At 49.8% G+C, this 12,497-nt stretch overlaps 1 protein-coding gene across 1 annotated transcript in view; it reads right to left on the reverse strand.

Annotated features, from left to right (window-relative positions):
* Positions 1-12,497, reverse strand: part of LOC143826021 (integrin alpha-D-like) — a 21,870-nt gene continuing 9,373 nt past the window's right edge. The window contains exons 11-30 of the mRNA XM_077314530.1: positions 12,339-12,471; positions 11,846-11,994; positions 10,937-11,071; positions 10,315-10,521; positions 9,794-9,924; positions 8,849-9,006; positions 8,209-8,360; positions 7,562-7,693; positions 7,183-7,256; positions 6,556-6,697; positions 6,351-6,464; positions 5,052-5,131; positions 4,588-4,671; positions 4,351-4,429; positions 3,947-4,054; positions 3,663-3,746; positions 3,144-3,257; positions 2,258-2,350; positions 1,539-1,649; positions 1-1,246 (exon numbers count right to left, since the gene is read on the reverse strand). Coding sequence (XP_077170645.1) covers positions 1,124-1,246; positions 1,539-1,649; positions 2,258-2,350; positions 3,144-3,257; positions 3,663-3,746; positions 3,947-4,054; positions 4,351-4,429; positions 4,588-4,671; positions 5,052-5,131; positions 6,351-6,464; positions 6,556-6,697; positions 7,183-7,256; positions 7,562-7,693; positions 8,209-8,360; positions 8,849-9,006; positions 9,794-9,924; positions 10,315-10,521; positions 10,937-11,071; positions 11,846-11,994; positions 12,339-12,471 — 2,403 coding nt within the window. The 3' untranslated portion in view covers positions 1-1,123. The remainder of the gene's footprint in view (positions 1,247-1,538; positions 1,650-2,257; positions 2,351-3,143; positions 3,258-3,662; positions 3,747-3,946; positions 4,055-4,350; positions 4,430-4,587; positions 4,672-5,051; positions 5,132-6,350; positions 6,465-6,555; positions 6,698-7,182; positions 7,257-7,561; positions 7,694-8,208; positions 8,361-8,848; positions 9,007-9,793; positions 9,925-10,314; positions 10,522-10,936; positions 11,072-11,845; positions 11,995-12,338; positions 12,472-12,497) is intronic.

Here is a 12,497-nt window from a genome sequence, read left to right on the forward strand (position 1 = left end):
TTGTTTTGGAATAATTTATTAGCTGCCCAGGGAAGCAAAACACAACTCTCTCTAGCTTTATTTGGAATTTCCATTACTCTGTTAGAACGGCAAGAGCTGCGTGTGAAGGGGTTAACAAAACAATGGCAAACACTCCTAAACATGGGGTCCTACCAGAAAAGTGTTCTTGGGATTTCAACCAATGTGTCTGAATTCAAGGGAGCAAGCAACTCTGGAAAACACTGCTCAGGGAGCACCAAAACAAGAACTCGCATTGGTTCAAGACTTCAAACATGAAATAAAGTTCATGCAAGGAAACACGTGGAAAAGTTTCTTTTATTCTAAAAAAGGTGGGAGAGCCTGAGTTTCTGGACAGAGGCTCAGTTTCGTGTTCTTCATCAGAGATGGTATTTTATGATTAGTTGTTCTACGTAGGGAATCACTTCTGATAAAATGACAAATTAGACTCCCTAGTCTGTGCTCTGATAAAAAAACATGAACCAGAGCCTCAGTCTAGAAACTCAGTTTCCCCTGCTTTTTTACAAGGTCTTAGAATAAAAGGAGACTTTTCCACACGTTTTCTTGCATGCATTTTATTTCATACATTCACGGGAGTACATCACCCCTGCACACACATGGAGCTAATGTGTCTGGAATATCTTGGAAGGGATTTGTAAGCCACCTTCTTTCAGCCACAGAGCCCACCACCCAATAAGGAAATGGTATTTCGTGACCCCATGACCAGCTTGTCAATTCACCACTCTGTCTTAGCCATCGTCCCCCTCCATATGTGGATAATAATATGGAGCAGTTTGTGTCACGCTTTGTAGTGGAGAGAATGTTTGTAGTTCATCTGTGAATGCCTCAGAATAAAATCAAACTCACTCTGCAAAGACCTGAGTTCGAAAGTTCCAAAACAGTTCTGTCAACTCACTGCCACAACAAAGTCCTGGGGCTGGGTGCAGCCAGCTTTTCCAGTCCAGCTTGCCCAGTTCCCCTCCTTCCATCAGCTCCTGCCTCACATGGCTCCGGCAGAAACCACTCCTTTGAACCCCAGTGCAGCCTTTTTGGGTAGGCCAAAGGGATCCTCCTCATCCTCTCCCTCCAGCGCCCCAATAAAGTGTCAGAGGACCCAGGAGGGCTGTTAGTAGACTTTTCCTTTGTCAGGGGGAGAGGAGTCTGTGCCTTCCTGACTGGGAGATGAAGCTTTGTCACCTTCTCCAACATCGCTCAACATCTGCTTATACTGGCGCTTGAAAAACCCGACCTAGAATGACAAGAGGGTTCAGTTAAAGGGAAAGACAGGTCCCAATCACAGAAGAAAATCTAGAGATGCTAGATTCATCTACAGTAGCACTGTAAAGACCAACAACGTTTTTGTGATACGAGTTTTTGAGAATCAACACTCTTTGTCAGATACCTTTGCCCAGTAGCTCCCTAGAGTTCTACTGGACCTGCATCAAGCCATTCCACTGCAGACCAATTGGTTGCCTGTTAACACGCTCTAAGCTGTGAGGAGCCCCCCTTCCCTTCTCAATTGCTCTCAAGCACCATCTCACCTTATAGAGGGCTGCAGCAATGACAGCCAGAAGGACCAGCCCTGCAAAGGTCCCCCCAAGGATGGCAGGCAGGTAGTTGTAGACCTCGATGCGCTCCACCACTGTCTGCACCTGCGGGTGTGGGGGAAGGGAGCGGGCAGTCAATAGGCAATCTGTCACACAGACAGGCAATAGCAGTCACCCCCTCCAGGCCAGTTCAGCCCCACGGATGGGCACCAACTGCATTTTTGTAGTTCAGCTCATGGTTCTTGGTAGAACCACAGACCTATACGAACCGGGAAGTGGGTTCACAAACCGAACTGGTTCATATGAGTTCGCAACCACTGCTTTCAGTTCCTCGATGCTCTCCATCGGGAGCATAAAGTAGCAGCTTAAACAGCTGAGCCACTCGTGAAGAGCAGAAAGCAGGGGTTTAAACGACTCAGTCATTAAAACCCTGCTTTCTGCTGTTCATGAATCCCCACAAACTACATCAAAATTCATGGCAGTTCTTCAGTTCATGAACATTGTTTTGCACACCATGAACTGCCCTAAGTTTGTGACAAACTTTAGTTTATTCATGCCCACCCCTATTCAACCCACACCCCTGCCAAAGACATTGTTCTGAGGCCTCTGTCCTTTCTGGTTAACAATCATAAACTGCTCCTCCTCCTTCCAGAAAAAAATAAGGGCTCCAGGTTCCCATAGTGGGTGATGCTCCCTCCAGGCAGTCTTGTTACCTGCTGCTTCACAAAACCCTCCTTCTGGGTGTATTTCCGATCATCGTAAGAAAGTTGCGCAGAGCTCACTAGGGTCAATTTCGTCTGTTGGGTCTAGGAGATAAGGGAGAAAAACATTCTGTACAAGAAGAGTCAAAGCCTCAGTAGGCTCCAATGGATAAGGAATCAATGAGGAATTGTGGGTATTCAGTCTGTTAAGTGCAATAAGGAATTGTGGGTTAACAGTGGAATGCTTTGCTGGCCATCCAAATGCCATTGACTCTGGGTTGGAGCGCATCCATGTTCCACCGGTTAGAAGATTCCTTCTCCCGCCCCCAACGCCTGTCTTTACAGTGATGCCTTTCATAGGGTTGCCACTGGTGTGGGAGTAGTGGAGGGGTAGGGTCACCAGATCCAGGCTGGGAGACCTCTGGAGATTTGGGGAGCCTGGGGAGGACATGGACCTCATTGGGGTTCAATGCTATAGAGTCTACCCTCCAAAGTAGCCGTTTTCTCCAAGGGAACTGATCTCTGTAGTGATTATTTGTAATCCTGGAGATCTCCCAACTCATATAAGGAGGTGCACACACACACACACACACACACACACACACACAAACTGCTTATTTCAGGTTCGGTACATCCTGAATCACCCAAATCAGTACAGAGATTTGAGTCTGGCAAGATTCAGGAAAGCTGAAATTTTTCGTCTCCAACTCCAAGGCATTTAAAGAGACCTAGATCCATTTAAATATTATGGTCCACTCATAGCTTGCCAAACGACTGATCCCCAACCAGCTGATTGCCAACCAGCTGATCATCATTGATTCAGGCTTTCCTCCCACTGAGCTAAACCGAACCGCACACCCCTAGCATTGGAACCCCGTCTCAATCGCAGCTTCCATACCTGAGATGCCCACTGGAAACTGACGTTGCCCTTGATTGTGAACTCCACCGGCTGCCCCAACTTCAGTGACGCAAGGTCACACCGGATTGTCTTACAGGCAGCCACTGAGCAGTCCTGGATGTAGCGGGAGATGGAAGACATCTGGGGTCAAGCCAAATTTACTCATAACGGAGCATGAATGCCCCCAAGCTAGGGATGCTTAAACCCTCTTCTGGATCCAGAATTCCACAGCCTAATAACATGCATTGTGATTTCACCCAAAGATCAAGTTGGCAGTCCTTGTGGTTCTGAAGCCAGGCCTCAAGGTGCAGGGAATGCTTGGAGAACCAGACAATAAGATAAATATAGGCAAAAACCACCTTATTACCTGAGGACATGACATGATTGTGCAGGTGAGAAGCCATTTGTAGGGGAGAATGAGTGGGATGGCTGCTTGTCCTCTTCAGCCTGTGACAAGCCACCCCCAATCCCTAATGAAGATGGGGTGGGACTCCAGGAAGCGCTGGAGGATGCACTCACCAGAAGGGGGCGCTTTTTCAGTTTCTCTTCAACATCCCTGTCTCCTGCAGTTTCTCTTTCCAAAACACACGTAGCAAGTTGAGGCTGTGGAGGAAAAGAATTTCAGGAATTAACCGGTGGGGAGGGGAGAAGAGTTTCAGCCAGCCACTCAGAGGTCCCATAGGGTGGAGGAAAGTGGAATGTAGATGAGGGGGGAGGTTTATCACCAGTCAGTCATATCCCCCCATCAAAATGGACGGAAGGGCCCCAGTGCTTCTCTGCATGTATCTCGGTAGAAAATATACCTCCGAGGGGATGACCTGAGACACGTTCCAGATCTGAATCCCGTCCAGCTTTACAGGGATCCGAAATGTGACCGAGATGGGGATACTTCGGCCACGGAGGTTCTTCACCTGAAAGAGAAAGAGGTTCTTGTAACAAGGACAGAGAAAATCAAGAACCTCGCTATGCCTTCCCACAATTAAGAGCAGGGTTTAAGTTGAACACCGGGTTGTCTTTTAGTGCACCAGGTTTTCAAATTCCTTCTGTTTTTATGCCCTGTCGAAAGCTGCCCCAGAGACCATTTCGGAGAGGAGCGGCCTAAAAGTCACATGAACAAAAATAAATATAAATTTTGGAGCATCATTCCTCTCTCGGCATCTGCTACTGGGTCCCTCTTTGTCTTCCTCCCACCCCACCAGCTCTTTACCTCATACCGATGTTCAACGCTGGTGCCGGCTTCCCCCTGACTGGAGGAGAAGTTGACATATTTGGTTGACTCTTCAGCACTGGGGAGAAAGGATCATGTGTGGGACAAAGGATGGACTCCAAGCAGGACGGAGAAGGGAGATTTCAGAGATAGTGGCCCCCCCAAGGGGGGGGACGCCACCAAGTAGGCCTCATGCAAGGAGCATCTTCTCCCCTAAAAAAAACCACTGCCACTTACCTCTTGATAATTATGTAGACAGCATATCGGACAGGCAGCTCTGCTTCGTGCACCATTTCTGCAGAGATGTTGCCACCATTTTCACTCGAAAAATGGGAAAGAACAAACACGTTAAATCTCTCTCTCTCTCTCTCTCTCTCTCTGGAAAGCTGGATATTACAAGAATGGTCAATAAAAATGATGGAGTTGGCAGAGGGGCCAAACTCATTTTACTAATTAGAGAAAGGGCAACATCTATATTCATTGCTAACTGGAAACCTCTTGCAGACTTTTTGCACGATGGGGGGAAATGAACTGTTGGCATATGATTTTGAAGATTAAGGAGGTGGGTGATGATTTTATGGAAGAAAGAGGGAAAGTTCATCTGCCATTCTGTTCTTTGTGAGATGCCAGCAGGTGGCCCTCTGCTTCACCTTGTTGCCGAGGTGCAGCGCAGCATGAAGGACCAGCAATGTGAGAATCACCTGTCGGCGATGGCCATGATCCTCAGAGTGTCCCCGAGATCCACATCGAGAGAGACATCAAAGGTGGTGACGAAGATGGCCTGAAATACAGGTAAATATGGAGAGCTGAGTACAACGTGTGTGGGGATTGGTACACGGAAAGGGATTTTTCACCTACACAATAGAGTTCATACTCCTGCTTCCATCAACATGGGGGATGCATGAACATAGGAAACCACTTTGCACCAAGTCAAGCCAGTGGTCCGTCTAGCCCAGGATAGACTGCTCTGATTGGCAGGGGCTCCTTCAGGGTCTGAGAGGCAGAGATCTTCCCTGGCTGTTTGATTAGGAGATGCTGAGGATTGTACTTGAGACCTTATGAATTCAAAGCAGTAGTCCTGTCACTAAGAGTCAACCTAGAGCAGGGATTGCCAACCAGGGGTGCGAGGATCCCAGGAGGTCAGGAGGAGCTCTGGAGGGGATCTGCGGCCTTCCCCCTCCTGCCTTAATGGACCCAGCCACAAGCTAGGGAATTGGCTGCTTCCATTTCTCCCCCTCCCAAGCATGAGTTCTTTTGTGGTTTCTGTGCCTGGGAGGGGGGCAGAGCCTGCATGCCTGTTTCCCCCTTAAACGGCCTGGTCTCTCCTCCCTCAGTCCTCCTGGTGGTGATGTCACTTCTGATGACATGGCACTTCAGGGAAGGGGGGCATGGCAGGGGGGCATGGCCAGCTGACATCACTTCTGGGGGTCCTTGAAGCTTGAAAATTTATTCCAGGGGCTCCTTGACAGTCAAAGGGTTGAAAAAGGCTGACCTAAAGAAATACACATGACCGTCATGGATAAGCCATGGCTCAGCAAAGTTGAGGACTCCTCAAAGGAGGAAGGGGCCAGCATAGCCAGACCACAGGCAGCAGAAGCCACCAAGCAAGAGGAGGAGGGGCAAGCATGCCAAGACTTACAGCCAAGAGCTTGTACAGAGTCCACCCCCCGAAGCCCTGATCCAGCAGATGAAAGCTAAAAGAATAAGTGCTTGCCTCATGGCTAGACATCAGTTACCTACTGAGGGTGATGATGAGTCATTGCAGGATTGAGTCTGAGCAGCTGTTTAAGGTCAAACCCTTCTTAATACTTTAACTTTCAAGAGGCAAGGATTATTTTTATTTGGATAGTGCGTTTTCTAATCTAGTCCTTGAATGCTCTCTGAGTTGGTGCATTGCCAGGAAAGCTGCACCGTTTTTCCTGAATGTGTACATTACCCTTTCCAGCTGCTCTCTTTCTCTCTTCTAGCAATGATTTATGAAGGCATGAGGAGGTCCTCACCTCTGCCCCACTCCAGAAAATTGGGTGGTTGATGTTGCAGGTGGTGTTCAGCTTGGTATCTTCTTCAGATGCAGGAGCCGAGTTGCATCTCAAGCTCAAGGCCTTCCCGCTGGGCTGGGAAAGGCAATGTACCGAGAGTTCATGAGAGCCTTGGAGGAGCCCCATACAGCCCCTCCCATCCCCCCCCCCCCTCTGCTCAGCCTACCTGCAGCAATGTGACTTTGCGGTACGACACTCCTGCTGGGTAGAAGAAACACAGCGTGGTGCTGTACGAATCCTCCCCGTAGTTCTGGACAGAAGCTGTCACGTTGAGCTCTGGTGTCAGGCCCACAACCAGAGTGTCCAGGCTACAGAAGTGAAGGACGAGGAGAGGCAGGGAGTCAGTCTGACCCGAGCACAGGTGGAAGAACCTGTGAGCACTGTAGCTACACAGTGATGTGTTTCCTGGTGCACACTGTGAAGGACCGTGTCTCTTAGCCTCAGACTCCAGGGGGAAAATGCAGAATCAGAGAGAGAGAGATAGGCCAGAACCCAGAACATCCTTGCTTTCTGCTGCTCCGCTGCTATCCCTTTGATGTGTAGATTGCTACTCTCAGGTAAACCTCCTTCCTTCTGGCTGGACACCTCCCTCCCCACCCTGTGCCTCTTCTCCATCTTGGCTCCACGAGGGCAGGAAATGCTTTCCTGCATCCCTGTCCCTCCTCGTTAGACTAGATTTTCCCATTCAATTTGAACCTTTTAGGTTGAGATGCGTCCTATTTCATTCCAACTCTATGGATCCCTAATCAAGGCAAATGGCAGGGACAGGAAGAGACAGAAGCTTCTTACCTACCCTGAGAAGTTAAAGGAGGTTTGCAAGCGGTCTTCGCATTTCCCGTCAGTGCCGCAGTTCTTATCAAAGGGCAGCTAAAAAACAAAACAGGTATGGAGTTTTTCCTGGTATACAATACAATCTTCCTTGGCACAGATTTTTGCACCTGCGGCAGGAGCTGGAGTCTCAAAGCAGCCTACAATCTCTTTCCCTTCCTCTCCCCTTCATGCAACTCTGGCTGAGAAAGCATTATGTGCCTTGAACACCCTGCCAACCCACGATCACCCAACCCAGATAAGGGTTCCAGCATCTGACAGGACCATCGGTCTTGCTCGGCTGCCAAAGCCAAGTTCTTGCTGGGTCTCAGTTCTGCTGCAGTGGGACTCAGAGCTGCTCTGACCTTTGCTGTGTAGACTTGCCGGGACCCTTCCCTCAAGACAGGACGCAGACCTTGGGCTTCAGCGATGGGCCTCCCCACAAGGCTGAAATTGAGCCGTAGGGTGATCGGGGTCAGGGTGTCCTCAACGCAGATCTGTGGAACAAAGAAGAAGCCCAGAGTGAGCAGCTCAAGGCCCCTTCTGTGCTTTCTGTAGCTGTACAGAGCAGACAACAGAGAGAAGCTTGACTGGCCCAAGGTCACCCAGCAGGCCTCATGTGGCTCCATGTGGCTGACAATCGCCTTCCCAGCCTCTCCCCACAACAGACACCCTGTGAGGTAGGTAGGCAGGGCCAAGAGAGCTCTGACAGATCTGTCACTGGCCCAAGGTCACCCAACTGACTACATGTAGAGAAGGAGCAGGGTCTCCAACCCGGATCTCCAGATTAGAGGCTGCCACCTCTGCATATTCAACTGAACCTGGGCAAGCAGTCTATTTCAGCTGAAGACAGGGGAGTTTGGTGCAGGGTGAGGGGAAGCAGGGCTACCCCCCCCCTCCACACACGCTCACTCGATGTAACTGGTCACCGGACTAGGGTTTAATTGAGCTAGAGACCCAAAAAGCCATAGGAACCCTCAACCCACCAATAATCTTGTACTGCCAAACTCACGGGCAATTGAATCTGGTGATCCTGGCATTTCCGCTCAAGGCCAGTCTGAAAGCCCCCATTCAGAACGGGGGACTTAGACCTAAAGGAAGCCCGGATTTTGCTCCTCTCGGAATCCAGGGCCAGGGTGTAGTGAAGGTCGCTGAAGATGTTCCCTGGGGAAGAGGGGAGGAAAAGGACCCAGGGGTTACAGCTGGTGGGGGAGAGCCACCCAGGAAAAGATCCACAAGAGGAAACTGCAGGACCTCCGTTTCTTCCTCAGCCTCATGGATGCTTCTCTTCCTGGGTGATTGGACCTGACTTTAAACCGCTGCCATCTTGTCGGCCAGGGGTGGGCAAAGCGTACCTCTCCAGATGTCCACGGACTACAATTCCCAGGAGCCCCTGCCGGCTTCATCAGATACAGCATGCATGTACACAAATTGTGCATGCACACGAAAGCTTATACCTTGCATAAAACTCTGTTGGCCTTAACAGAGCCTCTGGACTCAAACTTTGTTCTGGTGCTTCGGACCTACTCGGTGATCCACCTGAATTTAATTTGTTCCAATAACTCCTAGAAGTCTCCATCTCCCTACCGGAGTGATGAGGACACCTAGGAAGAGAAGGCTTCTGCTTAAAGGAACAAAGTCCAGAGCCTTACCTAGCACATCCCCAGTTGCCCTGGTGACAGAGAAGCATATCTCCACTTCACTGGCCTCCTGCCACTGGTCCTCCGGCCCCGGGCACTGGAAGTCTGCGGTGAGGATGATGGGGGGCTGGAACGCAATGGAGACCCCCACCTGCAGAACAGGGCGAGACCTACCGGAAAGGACAAAAGGACAGGCCATCACGACTGGACAGGACCACCACAAATCCAGTGAGGAAATTACTTGGTTTATATGGGAAAACATCTGAGCATCTATTCGGACGTTCTGCAATTAAGTGGCTAGTCCTCTTGGCAATAGAGAGAAAAATTACAGAGGAGCGGATGGCTAGATGATGCTGCCCACAAAGGCAACAAACACAGAGAGATGAAACCCTCCTCACAGGACTCAAAATCAGCCTTAGGCCTCATAAACAGGATGAAGAACAAGAGTTTTATACCCCGCTTTTCACAACCTGAAGGAGTCTCAAAGCGGCTTCCAAACACCTTTCCTTCCTCTCTCCACAACAGGCACCCTGTGAGTTAGGTGGGCCTGAGGGAGCTCTGACAGGACTGTGACTGGCCCAAGGTCATCCAGCTGGCTGCATGGGGAGGAGGAGTGGGGAGTCAAGCCTGGTTCTCCAGATTACAGGCTACCGCTCTTAACTGCTACATCGAGCTGGCTCTGCAATAAGGTGATATCCAAGTGAACTGGATATCCAGTGACACAAAAAATCACGAAATTCGCTCAGGGGTGTTGAAGATGGCAATCTCTTTGAGGTTACCTTGCTAGCAAGTGCATGTATATAATGTTTTTAAACGCCAAGTGTTCTTAAGGTCTGCACTAGGCCACAAAATCCATTTGAATAACAAGGCAGAAAGATCAGCCCTGTGCCTCAAAATGCCTACGTGGAAATAAAACATGGAGGGAGGCGGTCGCTCTCTTGGGCTCTTCCGCCTCACCTCAGCAGCAGCACCTGTCCCTGTCTTCCTACAGTCAGGTCCGGCAGGCCGTCTCCTGTGAGATCCGTCCCTCCGCTGACAGACTGGCCAAAGTGGAAGAACCCGCCGGAAAACGCCAAGCCTTCAATGCGCTGCACAAAGACCAAAAGAAATGTCAGCATTTTCAAGGAACATTCAGGAAACTACGATGTTGAGGAGATCTCCCCCTCCCCGCTCCTAAAAGCACCTTCAGCACCTAGAAAGAGAAGAAGAGGCAGTTAGCTTCAGGGCCTCTGCACAGCTGCATGGTCATTGGAGACAGTAGGGCTCTGCTTGCCAATTTCCAGGTGGGGCCTGGAGAACTCTGAGAACTGCAACCAATCTCCAGAAAACACAGATCTGAGTGCCTGGAGAAAAGGGCTGTTTTAAAGGGCAGACTCTAGTATGTGTTAGGCCTTGGTGAGCTGCATCTCCTCCCCAAACCCCACCCTCCTGGAATTTCCCAGTCTTGCATTGGTGACCCCAGCAGAAATTTGGCTCACCTGGCTGTACTGGGGGTTAAGCGACGTCCTTTGGCCTGCAAATATGTACAGGGCTCCCGTGTTCTCGTCCTCCATGGGGGCCCCGATCACGACGTCCGTCCATCTGTCCCCGGTGACGTCACCGATTTCCGCCATGCTGGCCCCAAAGCGGCCAAAGAGTTGTCCCCCCTGTCCTTTCAAAGTCGTGCTACACTGAAGACCTTCCTCCTGTAGGGTGGAATCGAAGGGCATCAATGCCATGCAAGGGAATGAATGGAGCGCTACGTTGGCTTAAGCCAGGATTTCTCAACCACGGATGGGCCTGGAGGGGGTGGGAAGGAGAGGGGCCCCAGACGGGCGTGTCCACAGCTCTGCTTCCCAGCCAAATTCTATATGATCCCACCACTTCTGGGGTTTCTCACGGGTAATAAAGGTTGAGAAAGGCTGGCTTGACGCTACAGGGCTCAACTTAAAAACTTCCAAGGAAGATTGTGCAGTGAAAAAGGACGGGGAGAGAAAAGCAAAGTTTCAAACAGCAAACCACCGCGATTCAGAAGCGGGGTGAAAATGGAAGAAGGCCGTTTCCTTCAAAAGCGGTTTTTATCGGTTCTCGATACACGGACAGACAGCCCTTCTCTCTTACCTTGAAATGACAGGCGTAAACCCTTCCTCCTGAGACGGCATCATAGTACATGGGGGCTCCAATGAGAACCAAGTCTGTGTTGGCGTCTCTATCGAGGTCCACCGAGCAGAGGGCCGCTCCAAAATACGAGCCAATCTGATGTGTGAGACAAAATGCTCCGTTTCACTTCATTGGGAGGTCATCCTTTGAAGGGGTGTTCAATACCCAACTAACACCCACTGAAGAATAGCAGTGCAATACTGAGGGTTTGGTGGACTTCTTGATTGTATCTCATAAGTGTCCCGGCCAGTGCAGAATTCTGCATCCTGAGCATCTCAGCTGCAGCCTGTTCTCCCCCCTCCCCTGCCTACCCCTTTAAGATTATTATAAAAGCTTTTAAAGCTAACTCTGATGCAATTTCCCAAATTGGGCAGGAAGGGAAAACCACCATCTCTCTGGTTGTCACAAGGCAACGAGTCACGGTTCAATTCTGGACACCTCCAGAACACAGAAGGCAAATCAGTTGTCCATGGGTGTGCAGACAGCCTTATTGGTTTTGGGGGGGGATGTAACCCCTCTCCAATCTATTCTCTTAAGTTTCAGGTTTCTCTGCAAACCTGGGGAGGAACCGTTTGTAAAGTTACCAGTTCACAACTAGCGTGGCCCCAATATGTGGATTTATGTATCTTCAGATTGGGCCACACTTGACTATTAGAAGATAAAATGGCAGAATAGGGAAGAGAAATGCCATCCAATCTGAGCACCTTTGGACTATAAATCAATTTGACTGGTCGAAACAGAATGCCAAGGAGGAGCACTGCTTACACCACCGAGGCCACTAAATCATATACTGTCCTGGTCTCCACACCCACCTCAGCTCCCACCCACACCCAAGGGTTTCCCACACTGGCCCTTCAACCCAGCCCATACCTGATCTCCAATGGCCTCCATTGTCGGCTGCCATTCTAGGCTTCCTCCCTGTTTCTCAAAGACAACCACTTTGCCAATGTGATCATAACGGGGGGCTCCCAACACAATGCCATGTCTGCCTTGGAGCTGGACAAACTGAGAAGAATAGCCTAGAATAGAAGAAGGGCAAGCTGGAAGTTTTGGACATGTTAAAGGTTGACCCAAAGCAACACCCAAGTGGTTAGTAGCCATTTAGAAGTTCAGCAATGAAATTATCATAAGAAAAGCCCTGCCTGATCAGAACAATGGACCATAAAGTCCAGGGGTGGCCAAACTGTGGTTCTCCAGATGTCAATGGGCTACAATTCCCATGAGCTCCTGCTAGCACAGGGAATTGTAGTCCATGGATATCTGGAGAGCTACAATTTGGCTGCCCCTGATCTAGTCCATCATCCTGTCTCACTCAGAGGAGCAACAGCAAAATTTGGGAGGCACGTTTGATTTTAGTACTTACCTAGATAAGCATCGTTCATATCTGTGGAAGTGCTGGAGATATTAATGAAACTTGGGTTTCCGTCGCTACCCTTATATAGAAACATCCCTCCAGACCAGTCGTAAATACCCACTGCACCTAAGGCAGAACCGTCCTACATATACAGGCAGTACAATGACC

Source organism: Paroedura picta, chromosome 16, assembly GCF_049243985.1.
Source record: "Paroedura picta isolate Pp20150507F chromosome 16, Ppicta_v3.0, whole genome shotgun sequence".
NCBI lineage: Eukaryota > Metazoa > Chordata > Lepidosauria > Squamata > Gekkonidae > Paroedura > Paroedura picta.